At 43.8% G+C, this 24086-nt stretch overlaps 1 protein-coding gene across 1 annotated transcript in view; it reads right to left on the bottom strand.

Annotated features, from left to right (window-relative positions):
- Nucleotides 1–1839: 1839 nt before the first annotated feature.
- Nucleotides 1840–24086, bottom strand: part of LOC148012457 (protein ROOT HAIR DEFECTIVE 3-like) — a 61115-nt gene continuing 38868 nt past the window's right edge. Inside the window, exons 13-23 of the mRNA XM_087669630.1 lie at nt 18811–18902; nt 17740–17818; nt 4216–4381; nt 3973–4097; nt 3640–3902; nt 3465–3561; nt 3234–3371; nt 2994–3098; nt 2817–2911; nt 2490–2586; nt 1840–2404 (exon numbers count right to left, since the gene is read on the bottom strand). Coding sequence (XP_087525756.1) covers nt 2126–2404; nt 2490–2586; nt 2817–2911; nt 2994–3098; nt 3234–3371; nt 3465–3561; nt 3640–3902; nt 3973–4097; nt 4216–4381; nt 17740–17818; nt 18811–18902 — 1536 coding nt within the window. The 3' untranslated portion in view covers nt 1840–2125. The remainder of the gene's footprint in view (nt 2405–2489; nt 2587–2816; nt 2912–2993; nt 3099–3233; nt 3372–3464; nt 3562–3639; nt 3903–3972; nt 4098–4215; nt 4382–17739; nt 17819–18810; nt 18903–24086) is intronic.

The following is a 24086-nucleotide window of genomic DNA, read 5'->3' on the forward strand; positions in this document are numbered from 1 at the left end:
TTTGGCAAGTTGGAAAGGCATTAATGCCCAATATGCTCATGTTTTACGACAACTCATTTGCAACTATGTATTTGTATGTTTTCACCCTTAGTTGTACAAAATCATAACTTATGTTTTAAGTATTATCTTGCCACACTTGACATTCTTATATTGCAAAAATTTTCATTGTATGTATAAAAAGCCGCGATCATTGATGAACCATATACAAACAACATAAAGTACCACCCAAGATGACTTTTAATGGTAAAATCCATGACCATCCATTATCTCCCCAATTCCATCATTGATTCTATTATGCTAAGACAGTCTATTCTAGTCATAGTGTTTGTCACCATTTTGATCATAATTGATTTGTAACGTTGACTCATGACCAACATAGAATTCTGCTAATTTTGTTCTTAATTCTCGTATAACTATTCATCACATGTTATTATATCACTTAGGCTGTATATTATTGCTTTCTTTGAAATCAGAAATTGTGTACATCTCTATTAGAATACACAAATTTACCTCATCAATTTATGTCATTTAAAAAGGCTTAAGGGATTTAGGAACCTTCTGCAAATGGTTACTCAACTTAGCAACAAGATCATCATAATTCATAGTACTAATGAAGTTAATGAATTTCCCACATTGCAAAGGTGATGGAAAAAGCTCTTGCAAAGGAAATTTTGTAGACAAATTAGGTTTTAAGAGTAGGAATATTTTTGTTCATGTCACTAAATGTCCACTTTCAGAACCAAACTAGTGTTAAACATCTATAGAACAAAGCATCTACTTAATGCCATCAGTTGCTGACTATGCTTTTGTTTGCATAAATGCATGCAAAGGCCAGCTTAGCTACTAGTAAAAGTTGTTAATCCCAGTAGTTGATACCCCAAGCCATGTAAGCCACAACTCTCACAAATTCCCAACATTGCAAATCTGAGCTTCTCCTCCCGCCCAATATTGAGTTGCCATGTCAATTGTATACACAGTTTGCACATAGGATCACAGCAGTAAACCTCATCCTACCTTTAGTGAAAAGTACATCATGATCAATAGTCCACGTTTTGTTTGTGGAGTCTTTCTGTACTGTTTTGGCCTCACCAATACAATTTGCAACAGTACAGACATGTAAAACCAGGTTACGAGCAGTAGTCCATAAACCTATCCTTCAATCCTTGTTCTTGCGATAACCTGGCAGTCCTAAATACTCTTGTGGCTCAATATACAATTATCTTGCAACCATAACATCTAAAATACGCAACAAGGCTAGATGAGTATAATTACTTGTTATATATGGGATTTGTAAAAATCGTTTCAATTTGTTTCAAATATAAATTATCTCAGAGTCTCTATCAAAATTAAGCAACTTGCAATCTCCATCAGTTTTACTGCACAGCAATAGTTCCACAAGCACCATCACATAACGTTACACACATGACCATTTCAAGACCTCCCTAAACAAAGTTTCTCCCAACTGAAGGCTTTAAAAGTGCATCAATGACTTTAGCCAGACATTCAGCTAAAGTGCACCTTTCATTAGTTTGAGGTCTTTACAATGAGATGTTCAAAAGATTACCCCAAAGCGCACATCCATTTTTCAGCATTACATGAATCCGTCATTCTAGCTCCTTTTGCTACTGATACCTCCACATCACCTACATCGAAAGCATTACATGAATCCGTCATTCTAGCTCCTTTTGCTCAAATTACTGATACCTCCACATCACCTACATCGAAAGCAGCTGTCTCTATTCTAGCCAACAATGGATTTCAATCACAACAAATTTTCCTTATAGAGTACCGTTTTGCAAGCCAAATATGACATGATCTTAGTATCCCATGGAACCAATATGAAACAATGTAGATCAGATTCCACTCCAGAAAAGCAAGCAGTTACATTGGAAAAAGGGAACAAAGAACCCGAGGTATACCAGTTGGTACACTTTAGATCACAAAGCTCATTCCAGAATCTTACATATGAGAGGCCTGCCTACAAATCTTCTCAAGAAACCTCATCAGCTCCTATGCCGTGCCTTACTTGGAAGGTCATTCAATAAATATAATCACTCAGCAGGCTTGACAAAGAAGGCAAGACTTAATTTACAATGGGTGTCAAAAATCTTGAACTTTAGTTGAGTCAAGTTGCCATTTTGACGGACTGACGGCGCCTCACTGAGCTAGAGTGCTCTTCCCCATTGGCAGACGATTCATCACTAGAAAGTGGAAACGTGGCCATCTCTACTTGCTTGTACTGTGGACTTGTATAATTGGCACTTGTGTAATTGCCAGAGCTGACAGTACTGCTGTCACTAAAGCTTGGGCTATTTGCCATCTGCTGCCCTTCTTCTGCAAGCTTCTTGAGAAAGTTCATAAAGGTTGGCAAAAGCTTTGCCGACACTGATATTACTCCCGTCAACTGCCAACAGCCAACATGTGAGTTCTTAAAAACCGAAGATATGCCCAAGCAAACAGTTGCCATCAAGTAAAACTCCAAAACTTACAAATCCATGCTGAAACTCTCTTTCAACATCCAGCTGCACCCATACAGCTCTCCCCAGTAGAAAGAGAACAAAGAAAATGACAAGGTAAAGCGGATTCCTGTTCAAAATCAGCTCAGTTCTATAAGCTTCAATTTGAAAAAATAAATAATACAACAAGAGCTTAGCTTGATAAGCAACCGAAGCATCACAATAAGACCCTGTCAATGTATTTTGATACTTCTCCATGAATGACGTAGGGAGACTAATAATCAGCAACAGAGAAATAACTTCTAGAACTTCATAAGAGATCTGATCCTTCGGAGTACAAAAACTTGGGACAATGTCTACCTTAAAAGCATCATGAACTCGTTGAATCCCAGAAACATCATGGCAACTATAGCCCAAGGTGGTGGAAGCCATGAAGCTCCTCTCTTGCTAGCCTCCTGTTGAAACAACAAAATATGCAATTGGTTAGCACCATGCAAACTGAAAATAAGAGGCATACATAAAGGAAATGCAACCAACCTGAGCTGCAATAGCTTGAGTGATTGTGTAATCAATCTCTCTATTGAACTGCCTCCATAAACCTCGACACTGGACAGGAGTAATCAAAGTCTCTCGTGGACCAAACTGAAACAAGGAACCAACTGTTAAGACTTTTGACTTCAGTATGATATGCAAAGTTCCGACCATGTTATAGGCATTGCTTCTTTAAAAATGAGCTCTAAGCACAGCAGTCCAACTTAGAGAAGATTGGATGTTTACCCCTTCCCAAGTGCTTGAAGCCAGAGGATCTGGCCCTTCATGAGCATCCGACACTAGTGAAGTCAATGCAGTTTCTATATTGTCTGTTCTTGTATCTTCCAACCGCAAAGCTGCTAAAGTTGCAAGCAGCCTTACAACCTGCATTGCATATTCAACAAGAACTTCAGTTATAAAAACGATGCCATGCATGGAGTGAATGAGGGTACAAGCAGATGGCAAAGATAACATTACCGACATACGCGCGTCACGAATGATGGCTTTCATATCTTCCTTTCCAGTCCAAACTCTTGGCATTGAATCCGGACCATGACTAAAAACTGCTGTGAACCTGTTTTAGCAGTATGCATCAAGCACACGGTTTTTGAGAGTTCCACCACTACAATTTCAATAAATTACTTGTAATTACCTTTCCTTCATGCGAATTAGAGCCTGATTAGCTTCTTCCCTTGCTTTCTTCTCCAATATTTGCCTCCCACTTTCTTGAAGATAGCGAATAATTTTTTGCTCTTCCTTTTTGTCTAGTTCGAAACCTGCTAGAGCTCTAGACAAATCAGCTGTCACAGACTGGGTTTCTTGTATCAGCAACTTCTTGATAGCAGGCCAAGTCTCAGGTGTGGCAGCATCCAGTAGGGATGCAATTGGCTCAGCAAGAGCATTTTCAAGACGTTTCTGCAAACAAAATGAAGTCGTAAACCAGAGAACATAGACTTTATCAGGGAAGTAGCATGTTGCAGCTTACCTCAAAATTGGTTGAGAGTTGTGCTAGCTTTTCACTTTGCACTGCAGATGCATGTGCATCAATGTCTCTCTGCAGTTTATCTCGAATTTTACTGCAATCCCAGTCCGCAATTTGGACAAATGCATCTGTAAAGAATTAATTGACTGTTAGCATAAACTTATGCACACTCCTCTAGTAAACAAGGTTAGCCAACAATGGGATCAACTTTTTAGCTGCCTAAACATGTTCCGTTTGGCCTTTTACCAGTACACCCTTGATCAAACTCTGCCAAGCAGGTCTGACTACTCCTTCGAAGCTTTGCAGCAAAGCCTTCATCGCCATCAGCAGCTTGGTCAAGCTCCTGCTTGAATCCACTAAAAGCTTTCGTTCTGTGGTGTCCTAATATTGCTTGGTAGGCAGGATAGAGCATCTACATTGAAAAAAGAAACAAAACAAATGTGCACACATGAGATGGTTAGGTCATGTTTCACACGACTAAAAACTTCCTCATAACAAATTTTGCTCCTATCATCAACAAGCTCCGTCCACTTCTGAACAGAATTACAGATAAGGGCAGGCATGTCATTTTCTAAAGCAAATGCTCCAAGCTGTACAGTTGACAGAGGAAAATCCCTATCAGTGCCCATTGCTCAAATATAGAACCACCAGTTATAAGGCACCCCACATCCTTCACTTCCAACCTCCTACAGTATTTAAACCTAAGAAGGTAAAACTTTGGCATAAAAAGATGGGTGTCCTGTTTCCTTAATGGCCAAACTTGTTTTGTGAATCCTCCATAGTTGTACAGAGATGAGTCTCCAGGCCACATGATCAGGGAAAAGGAGGTTGTCCTATAAAAAAAGGCTTCTGCATTTTCAAATCTCTGCCACCCATCCACACTGGATTTCTCTGGATTATGTGGGTGCCCATACTGAAAATGATAGTTTCATGATCCATAAATCAAAGAATGCAGGAGTCATACCTCTTATCCTAATGTCAAAAATTGACACTGTTTGGACTAGAGAATATTGCTTGAGAAAAGAGACCTCTACTAAACTGGCAGCCCACTTCACTTCATTATAGAGCATAAGAACGTGTGTGCAATAATGAGGGCCAGTGAGTAGTATTAAAATGTAACTCTTCTCCACCTTTGGTGGGCGCATCTGTGCATGGATCCTTGCAAAATCTACTCATTGTCAGCTCTAGGCATCCCAAATCCCAGGCAAGGATACAAATGTGAACAATGCTAGACCTTGCCTTCTTGCTCTTTGCACTTCCCCTTTGCCTAGGGCATTTGTTAATTGTATGTCTAGTTCTGTTGCATTGGAAGTGGTTGCTTCTACTACTCCACATCCAAACACGTGAGGACCAAACTTGTTGAGTCTTCCATGGTCGGAAGTTGCAAGACTTTACATCTTTTTTTTTTGCAAGTAAAATGTGGCTGATTATATTACTCAAAGAAGAAGAAAAAAAAAAAAAACTGATTACAACGGAGTGCTCATGCTCAACAAACTAGGTGGAGCTGATGAAGGTCACAAACACATCATGTATGCAAGGCGCTCACGGTGGTCCGAGGGGATGGGGGCAAGAAGCCATGGAGAGGGAGTGTATCGCCATCTAGGGCTGCCTGCCTGCATCACAAAAAACAGGTCCTGGCCGCCCCAACTGCGCATGAAATGACATTGGAGCTCCTGACGAGCCCTGGACTCGCCCTGCACCTAATCCCATTGGCCGTGGAGGGAGTGGATGATGGAGGTCCAAAGCTCTGCTAAGGTCGCCTATACTAAAAGTCTCTCTCCACCGAAAGACTCCTGACACCGCGCCTTCCAGATATGCCAACCAGTAAGACTCCCTATGATCTTCCATACCTCAAAACGGTCTGTTCTGGGCTCCAGTACCTGGCGGATGGGTAGAGCCTCTAAACCGACCACTGCGCACGATCCTGCCTCAATAATGAATATCGTGTCCTGCATCCCAACCTCATAAAGAAGGTGACGGCCTTGGCTGACCGCCTGCCAACAGAAAGTTCCCCATGAGATACATCCAAGGTTGCGTGCTATATACGGTGAAGGATGCGGCATGCTCCTCTCCACACGAGCTGCGCCGCCTCACACAACCAAAGGGAGCGCTTTGGGGTTTCCAAAGGCTGCAATGTGCAGTGCTTACAACCTCCCTCCTGCATCTTGGGAAGCCAGCTTCCCACCGCCAAGCCTTCGTGTGCCACGAGCCATAAAAAATACGATACCCTCCTCGGCCTCCAACTATCCCATAGGCAGCACCAAAAGGTCCGTCGGAAAGGTTCCGTGATGCTGTGCTGCGCCCAATGCCTGCTATATGGCAACGCCCAATCCACATCCTCCTACATCAATACATGTCTGCCAATCCTGGTGGTGTACTCCAGGAACCTCGGTGGCTTCTTGGCAACCGCAATGGACGGCCATAGTCACTCTCCCACATCCCACTCCAACTCATCAAGTGACCTGCCCTCCCAAATCCAGAGGCACCACTCCCTAAGCTCCTGCCAAAAGACAAAAGGGTCCAACCGCCATGTCTTTCCCTGAAGGCCAATCACCCGAATCCTCTTCCATGAAAGGACAGCTATCCAAACGCCCCCCTCTTGTATGGCAAAGAAGGTCCCAGGTGGAGTGCTGCCCACCTGCCACCTGTAGTAGGGGGATGCCTGCTGGTGAAAACCTAGCGGCCCATACCTCCCCGGGCTCTATCAGCTCTCGTATCAGGGGAGAAAGCCACTCCTAAGGTATTATTGCGTCTATCTCCCTTCTCCTCAGCTCCACTCCCCTCTAGCAGCCTGATACTCCCTACAACACTTCCTCGTCCACCATCCTATACACCTCCCGCCATGTCCTGATGGTACGAGTCGGGACAGCCTCCCAACCAGTCCACTAGATGTGGGGGCGCTCGCCAATCTGTGCCCCTTCTCGATCCCTAACCTAGGGGTTCCAAATCACCAACCGACGGTCTATCTCCTCCTAGCAGCCTCGACGGCTCTAGATTAGGACCTTACGAAGGACCTGCCACACACGGAGCAAGTTGTGTAGGAAAGGTGATCTGGGGAGGGAGGAAGGGGGATCTGGGCTGATGTGAAGATCCATCTCACGGACGGCCTCCACTCACCGCCAAGTGTCGGTCTACAATCCTGAAGACCCTCTTGCAATAGGGATAGGGCCTTCCAGGTCTACCCTCCTGATGTGAGGCCGCGCACAACTAGCTTTCCCAAGAGGACCATACTCTGATACTCTGGGTCTATGATCCCAAGCCCTCCCTCTGACCGATGCCGTATGATGGTCGCCTATGCCACCTTGGCCCTAGAATCCCTAAAGCCGTCTAACCTGGACCAAAGAAAGTTCCACACTAGGCAACAAAGCTGCACTACACAGGATGAGAAGAATCACCAACGCGAGGCAATGTACCAGGTCGTCACTAGGAGGACCTGGTTAACCACCAAGGCTCACCCGGCTAGTGAGAGGTGAGCCGTGCTCCAATGGGTCAGTGTCCTCCGAATAGAATCGAGGACTGGAAGAAATTGTTGGGTGGGAGTGATGTTGAGTCCCACCTAGAATCTTAGGTACCGGACGGTTTGCCCTCTGCTCACCCATCTAAATCCAAGGTGGACGCCCCACTCCGTGCTAGAGTCTGGGTCTGTGAAGAAACCAACCGACTTTTGTCAGTTAACTTTTGCTCCCACTACAAAACAAAACACCTCAAGAGCCAGTCTCACTCTCTCTAGCATCAACTCATCGTCCTCTATGTAGAGTGTTGTATCATCTACATACTCTGAGTCTAACAACTCAGTCTCCTCTCTCACTGGAAGTTGAAGGTTGTGTAATCTGCTCACACGTGACCTGCAGAAGTGAAACATCGCCTCTGTAAAGAGTAGGAACAAATACAGGGCCACGGGGCAACCCTGCTGGACCGATCTCTCTAGCCGAAACTCCTCCCCTCGCCTACCACCTATGAGAACCTTGCTCGTGGCCAATCTGTAAAGTGTGGAGACTCCACAAATCCAAGTTTGGGGGAGCCCCAACCTCACCATGGGCCCTCTAGGAAATCCCAGTCCACCCCATCATATGCTTTTTCAAAATCCAAGAGTAGTACGGCCAATCATTGCCCATTGTGTTGAGCCCACTCTGTCGCCTCAAAGAAGGTGAATACATTGTCTAGGATGCTCCTATCCTGGACAAAGCCAGTATGTGTGTCATGGATGATGTCTGGAAACACGAGGCATAGTCGCCTACCAATCATCTTTGCCAGTGCCTTATAGGCCACTAACAATAAGGTGATCGGTCTCCACTAAGAACGCTCCAACCAGTCTTCCCCTTTCGAGAGAAGACTGATAAGGCCTACCAAAAGACTCCCTGGCATCTCTCCTAAAGTAAAAATCTCCTGGAAGGCCATCAGTAGGGGATCCTTTACCACTTCCCAATACGTATTGAAGAAAGCCTTAGAAGCCATCCTCTCCCGAGCATTTATGCCCGTCCTGTGTATGGCCTCCTCTAGTTTCTTCTTTGTGAAGGGGGCTAGGAGGAAGCGTTCCATCTCCTCAGTGACGAGGAACGAGATGTAATCCCAAACCTGTTGTCTACATTGTTGACCTCTACTTGAGACTCTCTTCTGCTCGAAAAGGCGTCTGTAGTAGTCAGTGGCAATCTCCATCACCTCGTTTGGGCTAGAACAAGTCCTCCCATACTCATCTCGAAGGTTGCGTATCTGCTCTCCTAAAGTGCAAGGCTGGTGCACCTACTAAAACTCCCTACACATCGTGTCCCCCTTCCGCGCCTAGAAAACTACTAAGGTGCAAAAGGAGAAATCTGAGCGCCTGTCATCTAGGCCAGCAATGACCACCCGCACGCGCACCTCCTGTGCATGGAGGGGTGGGATCCCCTGGTGCCTCCTGTAATAATCTCTCCATGGCTACAAGGTCCCACCGGAGTGCTCTCTTCTCCTCCCGACTCTGCTGCCTGGCATGTATGACTACCTCTTGGCAAATTCTGCTCAACTCGGCTTGGGCCTCTGCAACCTCCTCTACAATCTGATCCCTCCTGCCCCACTCCCTTGTCCAAATCTACTCTATCTCGTCACCTCCTCCCTCTTATACATCGAGTCAGGGATCCAACAGGATCGTGTGTCTAGGCCAAACGTTGGGGGATCTAGTGTCAGGAGAAATGGGCAATGATCGAACAATGTGGTGTCTGCCAACTGCCCAATCTGGACTCCACGAGAACCTCTCCACTCTCCCACATAAAACCTGTCCAACGGATCTAGTAGGGCTCCACCTAACCACCTGTATTCCCAAGAGAAGTCTAGCGACCTCTCCCTACTATGAAAGGCAAGGTCTCTCCAGACATCGTGTGCTCCTACTGCCAATAGAAAGACCTCCCATGCCTCTTGCTACTCCCCAACCATGCCCTGATAATTTCTGCATGTGCCTTGCTGATCCTCCAAAGCCTCCAGGTTGTTGAAGTATTCTCCAACGATCTAGGAGTCCACCTCTAAGAGTCCATCCACGATCTCCACCCAAAACTTGTTGCATGTCCTAACCTCCGTAGAGGCATAGACATTGAGGACTCCAAGGCACGAGTCCCCAACATCCAATCTGATCCATAGAACGCTCCCTACCCCTATCATCCCGTGGTTGTAGGAAAAGGTTAGGCACAAAGGTCGAGACAAACAATCATTGCGCTCAGTGAGAGAGACAAAGAGAGTGCGAGAGAGTAGAGTAGAGAGTGAACACATTTTTCGATACAATGACGATGGTACCAATTTAGGTTTTTAGATAGATATATATATGAAAGTACAATGTGCTAAGGGTGTGTTCACATCCGTGCACATATAAAAGGCACGATGGCCCCTTATTCCCAACAATCTCCCACCTAAAGGCAATGTGCCTTAAGAGGAGAAAAGAATCAACTAAGTCTAGGTATGTACAAAGCTGAAATAAATATATCTATCCAACTCCCATCATCTGTCGTCAATGAGTAAACCGCTCTGTTGGAAGACCCTTCATGAGAAGGTCTGCAGGATTATCATCTGTATACACTTTGATAAGCCCAATGCTATTGTTGTCAAGTACATCTCTAATGAAGTGGTACTTCACCTGTATGTGCTTTGTCTTTGCATGAAAGACAGGATTCCGTGCTAGCATGATAGCACTCTGACTGTCACAATGGATAACAGGTGACTCTGTGATGCCAAGTTCTCCTACCAGACGTGAAAGCCATAAAGCCTCCTTGCATGCCTCAGTGGCAGCTACATACTCTGCCTCTGTAGTAAACAATGCAACACACTTTTATAGCCTGGATATCCAAGAGACTGCTCCTCCTGTAAAAGTAAACACATACCCAGAAGTGGACTTCCTGCAGTCCGCATGACCAATATAGTCTACATCCGTAAAGCCAACAACAGATGTCTTTTGCTTTCCAAAGCAGATGCACAACTCCTTTGTACCTTTGAGGTATCTCATAATACCTTTCACTACATCCCAATGCTTCTTGCCAGGGGTTGCCATGTATCTGCTAACCACTCCCACTACAAAAGCAATGTCAGGACGTGTAGCTACCATAGCATACATCAAACTGCCAACAGCTAAAGCATATGGTATCTTGGCCATTTCAGCCTTCTCATCATCAGATGTAGGGTTGTACTCTCTACACTGAGTTTCACATATGGAGGCAATGGAACCCCAATTGTTTTTCCCCCCTCCATATTGAAACGCTGCAAAACTTTGGAGATATACTCCCGCTAAGATAGATAGAGTAAGCCTTTAGATCTATCTCTGAGTATTCGCATGCCAAGAATGTCATTTACATCACCCAGATCCTTCATGTTAAAGCTCCCATGAAGACTTTGCTTCAATGAATCCAAGGCATGAGTTTCCCTGCTAGCAATCAACATGTCGTCAACATACAAAACCAAGATAATCAAGCTGTCATCTGCTGCCTTCTTGGTGTACAAGCAGTGATCCACTGGACTTCTATGAAAGCCTTGGGACTGCATGAATGTATCAAACTTATGATACCATTCTCTTTGTGCTTGTTTCAGCCCATGCAAACTCCTTTCGAGTTTACATACAATTTTTTCTTTCCCTTGTTCAACAAACCCTTCAGGCTACTGCATATAAATGTCTTCATGCAAATCACCATGTAAAAATGCAGTCTTTACATCCATCTGTATGAGCTCCATATCCTCAACTGCAACCAAGCCCAAAATGGTTCTCAATGTAGTCATCTTGACTACAAGAGAGAAAATCTCATCAAAGTCAATTCCATGTTTCTGCTTGTACCCCTTTGCAACCAATCTTGCTTTGTACTTTGGTGAGGAACCAGAAGTGACCTTCATTTTGTAAACCCATTTGCATGGAAAGGTTTTTTGCCCTTTAGGCAACTACACCAAGTCCCAAGTGCCATTTTTTTCAAGAGATTCCATCTCTGATGGCATGGCTTTATACCATTTCTTGTTGAGAAAATCTCATCAAAGTCAATTCCATGTTTCTGCTTGTACCCCTTTGCAACCAATCTTGCTTTGTACTTTGGTGAGAAACCAGAAGTGACCTTCATTTTGTAAACCCATTTGCATGGAAAGGTTTTTTGCCCTTTAGGCAACTACACCAAGTCCCAAGTGCCATTTTTTTCAAGAGATTCCATCTCTGATGGCATGGCTTTATACCATTTCTTGTTGTCCTGTCTGTCCATTGCTTCCTTGAAGCAAGACGGTTCACCACAGTCTGTCAACATGACATACTCAGTCACATTAATTGCACCAGGAACAAATCTCTCAGGTTGTCTAGTAGCCCTAGACGATCTCCTAACCCAATGGTCATTGTTTGTTGGCTGTTCTTGCAAATTTCCATTTTCAGCATACTGTCCTGGCATTTCAGCCTGCAAATCAGCATTAACAGCTTGTTGTCCTGGCTATTCATGCACATGTAATGGCTCATTTTCATGGGCAATAGCTGGCTGATCATTTCCAGCATCACTTCTTGCCTTTACAAGTTCATTTACAGCAGATATTTGCTGCTGTACAACGGACACATTTTGCTGTCCAAAAGGTATTTCTTCCCGGAATACAACCCTACGAACCTCCTCAGTCTTTTCAGGCTGTTTGTGTATGCGACCTTCCCGGAAGATAACGTCATTGCTGCGTACTACTTTCCTTTTCTCGGGATCCCACAATTTATACACCATTTCACCCTCGTCACCATATCCTAGGAAAATGCATTTACAGGACTTTGGCTCAAGTTTACTGCGTTTTTCTTTACGAATGTGCACAAAAGCCTCGCAGCCAAACACTTTCAGATGAGCATATGAAGGTGGCTTTCCTGACCACGCTGCTTGGGGAACTTCCTCTTTATCCCTTTGCTGTCACAAAATGCCTGAAAGGCTTTGGACACATATTCCCCACCATTGTCAGAGCGAAGTCACTTAAGTATCTTATTTGTCTGATTTTCAACCAATGCCAAGAATTTTTTAAACTTGTCAAGCACTTCATCCTTGCTGCGAATCAGGTAAACCCATACTTTCCGTGTAGCATCATCAACAAAGGTGACAAAATATTTCTTTCCCCCTAAAGATAATCCTAGCATTTGACATACATCCGAATGTACTAACTCTAGAGGAGAAGATTTCAAAGAAAGAGACTTTTTGTGAGACATTTGTGCATGTTTGCCATAAATCCAATGATCACAATGCTCAAAATCAGCATAACGAAGACAAGGCAAGTAACCCAAACGAGAAAGCACTTTCATTCATGTTTGACTCATGTGTCCCAACCGGCCATGCCACAAAGAAACACTTGGCTGCTCAATCACGGCAACAACATGGTCACGCACACTAGATACATGAAGTGGATACAACATATCACTCTTGCAACCTCTGGCAATAACCCTAGATCCCTTACATATCTTCCAACACCATATCAACCCCCTGTATAGGTGAAAAACCACTCACGATGAGGGGTGACATGAAAGGAAGCACCTGAATCAAAAATCCAGGTATGCATGTCATCATCTATATCTGCAAGTAGAGCATGTGCACCAAAATGTGAAGAGACAAAGAGTACATCACTCCCACTGTCACTGTCATGAGTGACTACATTCACCTCTTCGATTTTTACACTGCTCTTCTTAGGCTGACTGTCCTTTTTCTCTTCCTTGCAATCATCTGTCTTCTTGTCTTTTCATTTCTCTTTCTTCCATTTGTAGCAATCACGTTTAAAGTGACCCCTCTTGCCATAATGATGACATTCAATATCTTTGCCACATTATTTACTCCATCCCTTGCCATCATATTTTTCCTTTTGTTGTGATCTGCCACTAGTATGCAAAGCACTGGAAGACTTACTGGATGCATTGTTCTGCCGATTCATCTCTTCCATAAGTAGAGCACTCTCTACATCGGCATACAAAAGGATCACATTAGAATTGCTCATAGTAGTCCTGAATGTATCCTAACTCTCTAGTAGAGTGCAAAGCAAGAAAATAGTCTTAAATTCCTCATCCACCATGAGCTTCAAGGCAACTAGCTGGCTGAAAATGGAGTTTAACTCACTCAAGTGAGTAGACATTGCTGTACCTTCTTTCATACGAAAATCCATAAACTTTTTCAGCCAATACACTTTGCTTGCAGCGCTTTTCTGTGCATACAGTTCTTCCAATCTAGTCCATATAACATATGCAGAATCCAAACCTTCAATGTTGAACAGCAAGGCATCAGAAATTGATAGCTCTATGGTTGAGCGTGCAAGCTCATTCAACTCATCCCAATCGTCCTGATCCATGTCCGCAGGCTTTGCCCCTTTAGTTTCGATCGGCTTTGTCTGCTTCTTTTGTAACAGGATATTGTAGCACTATTTTTGCAACACTGCAAAATTATGTGCACCTTCAAGCTTCTTTATATGCATCAAATTACTGCTGTCATTGCTGCCAGCCATGGTTTTCAGCCCAAATGTGACCAAAAAACCAGTAAACGCAGGCCCAAACTGTCACCCAAGTGACCAAGGTACAAACAAGTACCAATCAGCAATAAATGACCACGCAGAAGTACAGATTTCAGATCTGTAATTAAGTTTTCAGAAGCATCAAACCAAGTGCTACAGCATTATCCAACTGATTACAGCTGTTACAAAGGGCATGTGCATCACATTACATGAGAAATCCAAAAATTTCAGCTGCAATTTCTGTTGTACATGTTCAGCTGCAATTTCTGTTGTACATGTACCCATGGGCATAAAATTCAACACGAATGGTCAAAATCCCCAAAATTTTGTGCTCAAAGCATCAAACACACATTTGCATTTCCTCTGTCATGCATAGAACTGTCCAATTTTGCCAAAATAAAGCAATTTTAGCAAAACCCCCAAATTTTACCAAGTGTTGATGTCCAAATTGCGCGGAATTCAACCTACATGTACATAAAATGACCAAATGCTGCACAAATTTTGCCCAAATCGCAAAAGCCCCAAATTGCACGAGGTCCAATGTGCCTCAATGTCGAGAAATTTGATCAATTTCAGCCCAATTTGTGCATGTACATGAAAAGCCCCAAATGTCAGGGGCATAATGTCACAAATTCCTGCAATTTCTGAGCCAAATATAATTGTTGCATCTTGCTCGCACCAAATCTGGACAAATCCCCAAATTTCCCAAGTCCTGTGTGCACTGATCTCAGTGAAATTGAAAGAATTTCACTTAAATGTGAAAAGCCCCTAAAATTCCCGAGCAAATGTGCACCGACTTTGCAATTTCTGAGTCAAATTGTCCACTTCTGTGTTGAGATCCCCAGATTCAAGAAAAGCCCCAAATTTTTGAGCTGCTTTTGCACAAATCTGAGATTTTGTGCTTATGCGCGCGAAACCCCGTCAATGGGTGAAAGAAATTTCAAAAAAGCTTGAATTTTTGGAAACATTCTGACGGGTCCGTTGACCCGTTAGTCGTGCGCTATGACGCCCACCTGTTCGCCGTTACGCGCTGGTCGCCTCGCTGGACACGGCACCTGTTTGCCAGTCCCTCATGCCCCGTCAGCTGGTCGCCGTGCAGTCGCCCCATCGCTTGCAGCTGTCGCCTATCGTGTGCAATTGTAGCCCGCTTGGTCACATGACTGACCTGTCCAGCTCCTTGCCGGTTCACCCAGCCCGTCGCACGCTCATCAGCCCATCAACTGCGCGTTGCTCCTGTCGACTGCCTCTCAACTGCTACTCGTCGAACTCCTGCAGCACCTTGGCTGTCTCTTGCCAGCTTTGATACCAGTTTGTAAGGAAATGTTAGGCGCGGAGGTGGAGGTATACAATCATTACGCTCAATGAGAGAGACAAAGAGAGTGTGAGAGAGCAAAGTAGAGAGTAAACACGTTTTTCAATACAATGACAACTGTACCACTTTAGGCTTTTAGATAGATATATGTATGAAAGTACAATGTGCTAAGGGTGTGTTCGCACCCGTGCACATATAAAAGGCATGATGGCCCTTTATTCCCAACAGTGGTCTCGTACACAGGTGGTGAGACTCAAGCCAATAGAGGTGCATACGTCTCCACTCCTGCCGTGGGCACCTATGGCGTGCTCCCAGTAAGTGAGCGAGCTGCCCAGGAGTACCTTCCCTACCCACGGGGCTTGGTTGGGAGTGAGCTTGTGCTCCTATAGAAATAAGATGTCGATCCGTCCAGCAAGGACGGGCTGCAGCTCCTGCCGTACAATCAACTTCCTTGAACCATGTGCCCCACTGTAGTGGAGACTATTCACATTCCAAGATGCAAGGTGTAAGCTCATGGGGGAACTTGTGACTGACCGAATAGACATCTATTTAGTGTGGAGGCTGCTGATGAGGAGGAAAAGTTGTGCGGCATGCAAGTCCGCCTTGCCGCGGGCCTAGACAGCGAACTCCAATCCCCCATGGTGGCCCTCGACCGAGCCATAGGGGTGATAGATCCTCCAGGTGATACTATCAAGGCATCTATCAACCATGCTGAGAGTCATAACTCTGTACACTGGTAGAAGCGGGCCGCCTGTGCCAAGGGCCACTCAATCACATACCTCAGAGCTCTTCACTATGAAAGGGCTCGAAAGATAATGCTCAAGTGTAGGACCTCGGCGCCAACCCACCAATTAATGTCCATCATGCAACCAGGCCACTATTGTGCAAACAGTGCCAGTCCTTCTCCTCCCATCCACTGGGACATATGGTCTACCACCTGACTCTTCAACTCCTCTATCTGTGTCGTCGTCCAATCCTCTGAATGAGAGGATTGAAGGGAAAAAACATAGTTTGGTCCATCCGGTGGTGCTAGCAAATGGACCTTGCCCCTCCTTGACTTACGAACCACGAAGATCCCCACCTCTTGAGTAGTGGGAACTCTCAGCCCTCCACAACTCTCGTGTAGAACCATGGGCCACTGCGGAAGAACTCCTGTGGCAACAACTGTGCCTGTCTCAGAAAAGTGCGACAGGCGACAGAGGCAAATAAGCTGGTGACTGTGTGGGAGGGGAAAACTGCTGGTGCGAGGAGGATGTAGGCGTGTCTAGCTCATCACCTCCTGTGCAAGGAAGGGGATGGTTTTGGGGGGGATCACCTACACCGAGTGCAAATCAGGGGGGCTATGGGCCAGGGTCAATGGAAAAAGCTTGGGAGGTGGAGGGGGGTGGTTGTGGGGGCTGTGGGATCTCAAGTGAGGTAGTCTTGAGGTGCAGGTGGTGGCTATGAGGGACTACGGTCCTCCCAGGTGGGCGGGTAGGGGAAAACTGTGGAGTGCTCTGCCGCGAGGGCATCGCTCGCCCTTCTACTCCTTGCTGTCGAGGCTGCATCTGAGAAGCTAGTTGCGACTCCCCATATCGTCTCCCTCTCTACCGTCTTTGACTCGTGTGAAGCCGTCAACGTCACCCTACGGGCCTGTCCATGAATTCGCCTTGGCTCCAAAACGCGTACAATCTATTGCCTGATGCCCAAGGTCATGGCAGCACAAGCACTGCCTTGGTTGCCCAGTCACAATGACCTGCTGCCTAAAGGAGTGACCTCCTGCCTCAATCTCCAAGAACTTTGATATACTCTGTGTCTTTCACGGCCACTCGTATCTTTGGGACTCCTACAACTGTCACTGCATCCGCAAAGGAGGCAAGAAGAACTGTGCTAAAGAGCAATCCACTGTCCTCCACTAACTGGCAAAACTCTACCGCCAGTCCGAGGAAAAGTAAGGTGACTGATATCTGAGAAATCTATTGTCGAACGCAAATGACTCCACTGTGAAGCCCCTAAACCAAGGAACCATATAAATGACCCCCTTCATGAAGGCATAGAGCAAGCTCTCCACTAACTCATGAGTTGCATCCGTAGAGGTAAGTCAAACCATCAAGATCCCTCGGCCCATAAGGACTGCCTCCACAATCTGCGTTGTGTCAGTGCGCAGCATGGAGTGAAGCCAATCCCGCAACTGGGCCCTCGACGATGGGAAGTGTCCAACGACCTGACCGAAGATCGTTGTTTCTTTGAACTCCAACTCTGTGGCACGGACGGCTAAGAGCTATTCCTCGGAGAGGATGATGGACAAGGTGTTTGACTGGGGGGCACTTCTAAGAATCTATCCTTCAACCTACAAACAAATTACCAACCCATTTTTTCTAGCATACACTAGAACTTCCCACAAACATGTAGCAATTCAAAGAGATTAATTCTTAAACATTACAACTGCCCTTGTTTTAAAATAAGCACAACTTTGTAGAAGCACCATTTAAACTAAAGTGCACTGGTTATCCTAATATAGTACAAATGAAAATTTAAAAACTTACTTCCAAAGCTTTTTTCAACAGCGCTTGTCGCTTAGCTGTTCGGACACCTTCATCAAAAAAGGCTGCCTCACAATCATACCTGATTATCCAGCATGCATTTCAGTATCATGCCAGCAATCCACTGTAGGCATTCCATTTCATATGCCACTTGCAGATGGCCATAACAGTAGCTATAGCATTAGAATAAACTAATACAGATGACAATTTCTACTAGCTTACAACTTGTAACATATAAAATGACTCTCGCCTCCCAAGAAAATAAAAACCCTCTGTGAAAGCATGAAGAACTACTTAACAACAGCCATAGTTTTACCCGTCTGTGTCTGTACAAATGCCTATGCTTACACAGGTAGCTTCGATCTCTCGCATATGTTTCAGCAGTAGAAAGTCATATATGCATATCAGTAAGCATATATTGTGTGTTATATTAGTCTGTCTTTGTTTTGTGGTTTTTTCTGTGCATATGCATGTGCTTTATGAATGATCAACTGATCTATCACATCTATTTAGACCACACATTTATTGTGTGTTATATTAGTCTGTCTTTGTTTTGTGGTTTTTTCTGTGCATATGCATGTGCTTTATGAATGATCAACTGATCTATCACATCTATTTAGGTGTTAAGACCACACATTATCAGCCCATGCAAATTAAGTGACAGTCAAACAGAAGGGAAAAAAAAGAAATCACCCTCTTCTAAAGTTTGCAATAATGACAAATTCATAGCAATCATAGTATGCGGTACATGTGTGTGTCTGTATGCATATGCCTATACTTTTGACATAAATTATCTTCCATTGGTCCGTTCCGCAGTCATTATTGGAACACCAACACTGCCCGTATGTGCAAATAAAATATTTTTTGTTGTTACCCATAGAAGAAGTACACACAATAAGGAAACAGATGAGGAAAGCACGAACTTCATACAGGACCGTCCCTATTACTGCTTGCAGTTATCCAACTGCTTTAAGAGCTTAAAAGGTCAGCTAGGACTTAAGAGATCAGAACTTCAGAACTGAAAGCCTCTGAAAAGAAGCTAACACAATCTCCAGAACATAAAGGTAAGCCTACCTAGATAAATGTTGAGCAAGGACATTGTTAAGCTTCTTCCCAAATCCAGGAATGATGCCAACTCGCACATCTTCATCCAACACTCGCCATTCCTTTAAAATGTGCAATGAAAAATATAATTACATTGCAACTCTAAAGAGTCATACATGAAGCTTCAGAGACTCATAAGCTAAACACAACAGTAACAACAAAATCGATGGAGATACTTAGAAATAGATCAAATCTTATTTCATAATGTGGTGAAGCATTTCAACTGTCACTATTTTCTTTCAATAAGACAATTTAAAGACTAAAGAAGGGAAGCATTTCAACTGTCACTATTTTCTTTCAATAACACAATTTGAAGACTAAAGCTAAAAGGATTTCCCAATCTTCACCCAATCATGAAAGTGCAGAGAATCCAAATTTATTCAAAGAATGTACACACAGACACAGCCACATGGGACGCAAAAAAAGTATTAGAACTGGAATGAGGACCATCAGTATCTGCCATTACCTATGACTACTGAGAGACATAGACCAGGAAGTGGAGCAGAAAGAACCAACCATTACCAACATTCCCAGGTAGTCAATAATATCTAGGGCATTAAAATCCTGCAAAGAATCCACACTGATAGAGCTACATAGGATGCAAAACAGGTATGGCAACTGGAACCATAGTAACAGGGGGTAGGCATCCCGGTCCCCCCTGGGACACAGTCCCAAAGAAATCCGATAACGGAGGGGTTTGCCAAAATGGGATGGGGGACATCTCATATCCCACCCCCAACAGCTGTCTCCCCATCCAACTGTCCCAACCTGTCCCCTTGTCAAGTACAGCAAACAAGGAACTCTATTTTTGAGTTGTCAAACTTGATCCTTTTTTGGATTTAATACTTCAGTTATCTATGTTTCTTCCCCTCCTTCCAAACATCCACACAAAACCAATCAGAAGACTCTCATATCAAATCAGCTCCCCCCCCCCCTGCCCCCCCAAAAATAGGAACACCACTAAATCAGAATTTTCTCTCTTCAACATTCTCTCTCATCTTTCAGCCTATTCCCATCCTTCCTCAGCAAATTCCAACAAGACCAGCCCTTGGAGGTGAAATTTTTCACTAATCTCTACTATATACCCTAATTTATATCCAAAATCAGGGCTTGACAGCCACCTCAAGAAGTGTGCTCAGAATTAAGGCCTAGAGACTTGAATTTCAATCACTAAAATTGAAGCAATTCCAGGAGATTCAAGTGACCATTCAGCTAGCGAACATTTGGGGCTACATTCGTCACCCAAATAACACAATTGAAGGCTAATCCCTAAGCAAACCAAGGGGCAATTTGGTTTGAAGGCTTGCTGGTCATTCTTGACAACAAGAGGCAATTGGAGAGCAAAGGAGATTCGAGGAATCTCATTGTATTCCATCCAAATTGGAAAACAAGTTAAAGAAATACCACAAGAGGCACCAGTTTTACTGCTAACCGAATATCCATTATCCAAGATTGAGTGGTAAATTGCACATTTCAGTTTTATGTAATTAATTACTTGCTATATTGTTGATTAATCAAGTCATTACCACCCTCTTCAAGAAAGAAGGCTAGTTTCAATTACATAGGTCATAAGACATACCAACTAGCTTGTCCCATTTGCTGCACCCAAACCTATGTACCTTTGTCCTCGTGTCTCAAACCTCACCATCCATTCATCATTGCCTGCGCTCATGTCTCCTCGAGGCTCATCCCCTCCCTCTTATCTGCAAGCATCAACCTCCCATCCCCTCCCTCTTCAAGCATCATCTCCCCACCCTATCCCTCTTCAAGCCTCTAAACCTCTCGCTCTCTCCTCTTCCTCCCATCCCCCCCCTCTTCAAGGATCATTATGATCGAAGTGACGAGTCTCGACCCTCCCCTCTCCATCGGGCCTTGCCTCGACACCTCAGCATCATGACACACGAGAAGCATGAGGCCTTCATCTTGCATGCCATCCATGTGGAGAAGGACACAAAGAAGTCCAACTCCCACCATTGGACATGCAAGTATTGTGGAAAGTGCTACACAAGTGGCACAACCCAACTTCTTCAACATCTTTCCAAGACGAGGGGACAAGTTACCACATGCAATGCAATCCCTCAACACATTGTAGACAAGATTCTCACCAAGATGAGAGGGGGTTCCACTAGAGGAGGAGAAAGTGGTACATCGGCAATGGCACCCACACATATATCTACTTGTAAGTAAGCCTCAAATGTAGACGTATCTTCAACCGATCCAAGTAAGGCCTCCACCATTGGTGGAGTTGACTCCACATCTGCTTCTCGCTCCACCATTGGCAAAAGGCAAAGATTGGAGGCTCATGCCACACCGGAGATGGAATCCTCTCTCTCTCTCTCTCTCTCTCTCTCTCTCTCTCTCTCTCTCTCTCTCTCAAACTCTCTCTCAAACTCTCGATCATATGCTTGATTTTGCCTTTCTTAGAGAAAGGCAACAATAAAGGGACATCGAGATTGCACGCATAGTGATCAAGTGCAATCTTGCATTCAATGTCCTAAAGCATGAGCAATGGAGAAAGATGGTGAAAACCATCACCAATGTGGGCCCATGTGAAGAATGGAGCGATGTTACATACAATGATATGAGGATGAAGAAGATTGACAAAGAGGAGAGAATTGATAGAGCCCTTGATCTTATTCTAGCCGCACAAACAATATACGATTGCTCCATTCTCACCGACGGATGGAAGGACCATAAGAAACAGGGCATCATCAACATACTCATTTCATGTCCACTCGACACATATTTTTTGTGGGTCGTAGACATTAAGAGGGGAAGCAAAGCGATCGGCACATTCATCTACCACCACATTCGGCAAGCTATCATTGAGGTATACATTGTTTTTTTAAAGTTGTTGCTTTCATTATTCTAATTTAATAGCACAAACGGAAAATAAGGAATACGCATCTCGGGTAATTTTCATTGCATGTCCTTGATTTGAGCTTGGAGAGTCACCACTAGTGATAAATCTCCATCACATTTAATGGAAAAATACACTTTGAAACGTTGCCCGTGCATGTGTTTGGGGTTGAAAAAAGCTAAGTGCATTAAATGCAAATCTGAACAATCCTTTTTTTTTAATAAAAGGAAGCAAGGAACCAACTTTCTAAAGCATCAAAGATTTAAGAGATGGTTTATGAGAAGAAAAGAATGAGAAAAAATATGACAAGCCTTCAACTCATACTTCTTCCTTCTTATTCTTCTAATTGTGGCCTCCACAAGCCACGAAAGGAAACATATTTTAATGATTCGGCCAACCCTCGACACAAACAACACCCCTCTCTCCCCTTGGAGATCAATCCACACTACTCCATTGAGTGTCCACATAGCAGTGTGCACACTCACATCTCCATACCTAGTTCATGGTTGCCTCCCCCCCACCTTATCCACAATCACCGCCTTAGGCCGCCTAACCTTAGACTGTATAACTCTCTCTCTCTCTCTCTCTCTCTCTCTCTCTCTCTCTCTCTCTCTCTCAGCACCGTATTTTCAGTTTCCAGTTTTTAGCTTTTCATTCAACACTTTTATTTTGGATAGCTGGACCTCATCAGTTGTATCACAGTTTGTCTCATAGGCCAGTTTTGGTCTTTAGAAGACGTTAATATAACTCTCTCTCTCTCTCTCTCTCTCTCTCTCTCTCTCTCTCTCTCTCTCTCTCTCTCTCTCTCTCTCTCTCTCTCTCTCTCTCTCTCTCTCCGCAAAGAAAGCAACAACTCTTCTCAAGAGAAAAAACGAAGACTTGCTCTCTCTTCAACAAAACTCTTTTTTGTCAATAGAAAATACTCTCTCTCTCTCTCTCTCTCTCTCTCTCTCTCTCTCTCTCTCTCTCTCTCTCTCTCATCATCATTTTGTCTTTCTCTCTCCTCCACATCAAAAACATTTTCTCTTTCCCCTTGACATAACAAATTCAAAATTGAATGTTAGTCAATATTAGGATTAATTGTAACATCAATGTAAATATTAAGTACTTAAAACACAATGATATTTAATTGTACATTACCATTAAAATTAATAATAGCATTAATATTAAGTATGTGTTACATTAGCATTTAATTTAGTGATAACATTAACATCAAATACTCGATGCATACGCATCACCGCAACACAAAAACCCAAGCACAAGTACTAGATAAGAAACATACAGTGTCGTACGCACTGCTCGCAACACATGTACCTCGTGCATGTCCCTCTAACTAGCAATATCCCATACCACCCTAAAAGAGATAAAACACGTATTTGTCAAACGTGAACCATCGCGATTCTGTGAGCAAAAGTGATTTTGTATACATCTTCGAATCTTGCGTCCAATTGCAAGTTGGCACTCTAATACCAACAATGAAATGTCCCCCTAGAATCCAACCTACACACACGAGACACAACACAAGCCATATCCAAAAATAAAAGGAACTAGACATTAAGCTCACCTCCCAACCAAAGCCAAACAAAATCACACCCCGAGCCTACAAGCTAGTAGCACTCCAAGTCACAACCACATTCCAAGGATTGGTGTCCCATATCACTAGCCCACGCCATCCCAATGTATGAGTGTGTCATCCAACGCACCAAGAGTCCAAGAGTGGTGATCACACAATAATCTCACAATTAGACCTTGAGTCCTATAAATAAGACCCGACTGCCCTAACCTTGATGTGTCCTTAGTGCATTCACACTAAGTCACTTCATAACCACTGTGACCAATGCTACTAGCGCTCATCCGAATGCCCAAGGATATAACACCTCCATGCAACCTACTCTCCTCCTCTAATTAAGGCTCACTAACTTTTATGAAAATAAGAGTCTTGATCCAAGGGCTTGAAAGATCAGAACATTCAACACATCCTTAAAAAAGGGGTCATATAGTTAAATAATTGCATAGGCTCTCAATTCTAGGCCTCTATCAACAATTAGATTTGTGTTCGCAATGTTTAGAATCATATGAGCTTCATCATAACACACTTACTAAGATGTATTAATAGGGGGAACAGGACAAAACTAGAACTATTCAAACAAGGACTTATCAATGTGAATTGTGGAGAATTGTTTTATTGTCCTTGCATACCTTGGTCTCATACATGACAGACATCAAATGCATGCTCATTTGGATCACATTTTATCTCATCAGATGTTATGAACTGTCATTGTATTTGAGCAGAAAATAGTTCTGATAAGAATAAGAAAAATCCCAAAAAGAAAGAAGGAAGTAATCACAAGCACTTTTTCTTGGACACTCCACTCAATTACCACTC

The sequence above is a fragment of the Lygodium microphyllum genome, chromosome 27 (assembly GCF_053477565.2).
Source record: "Lygodium microphyllum isolate KBCC chromosome 27, Lygodium_microphyllum_v1.1.10, whole genome shotgun sequence".
NCBI classification, from domain to species: domain Eukaryota; kingdom Viridiplantae; phylum Streptophyta; class Polypodiopsida; order Schizaeales; family Lygodiaceae; genus Lygodium; species Lygodium microphyllum.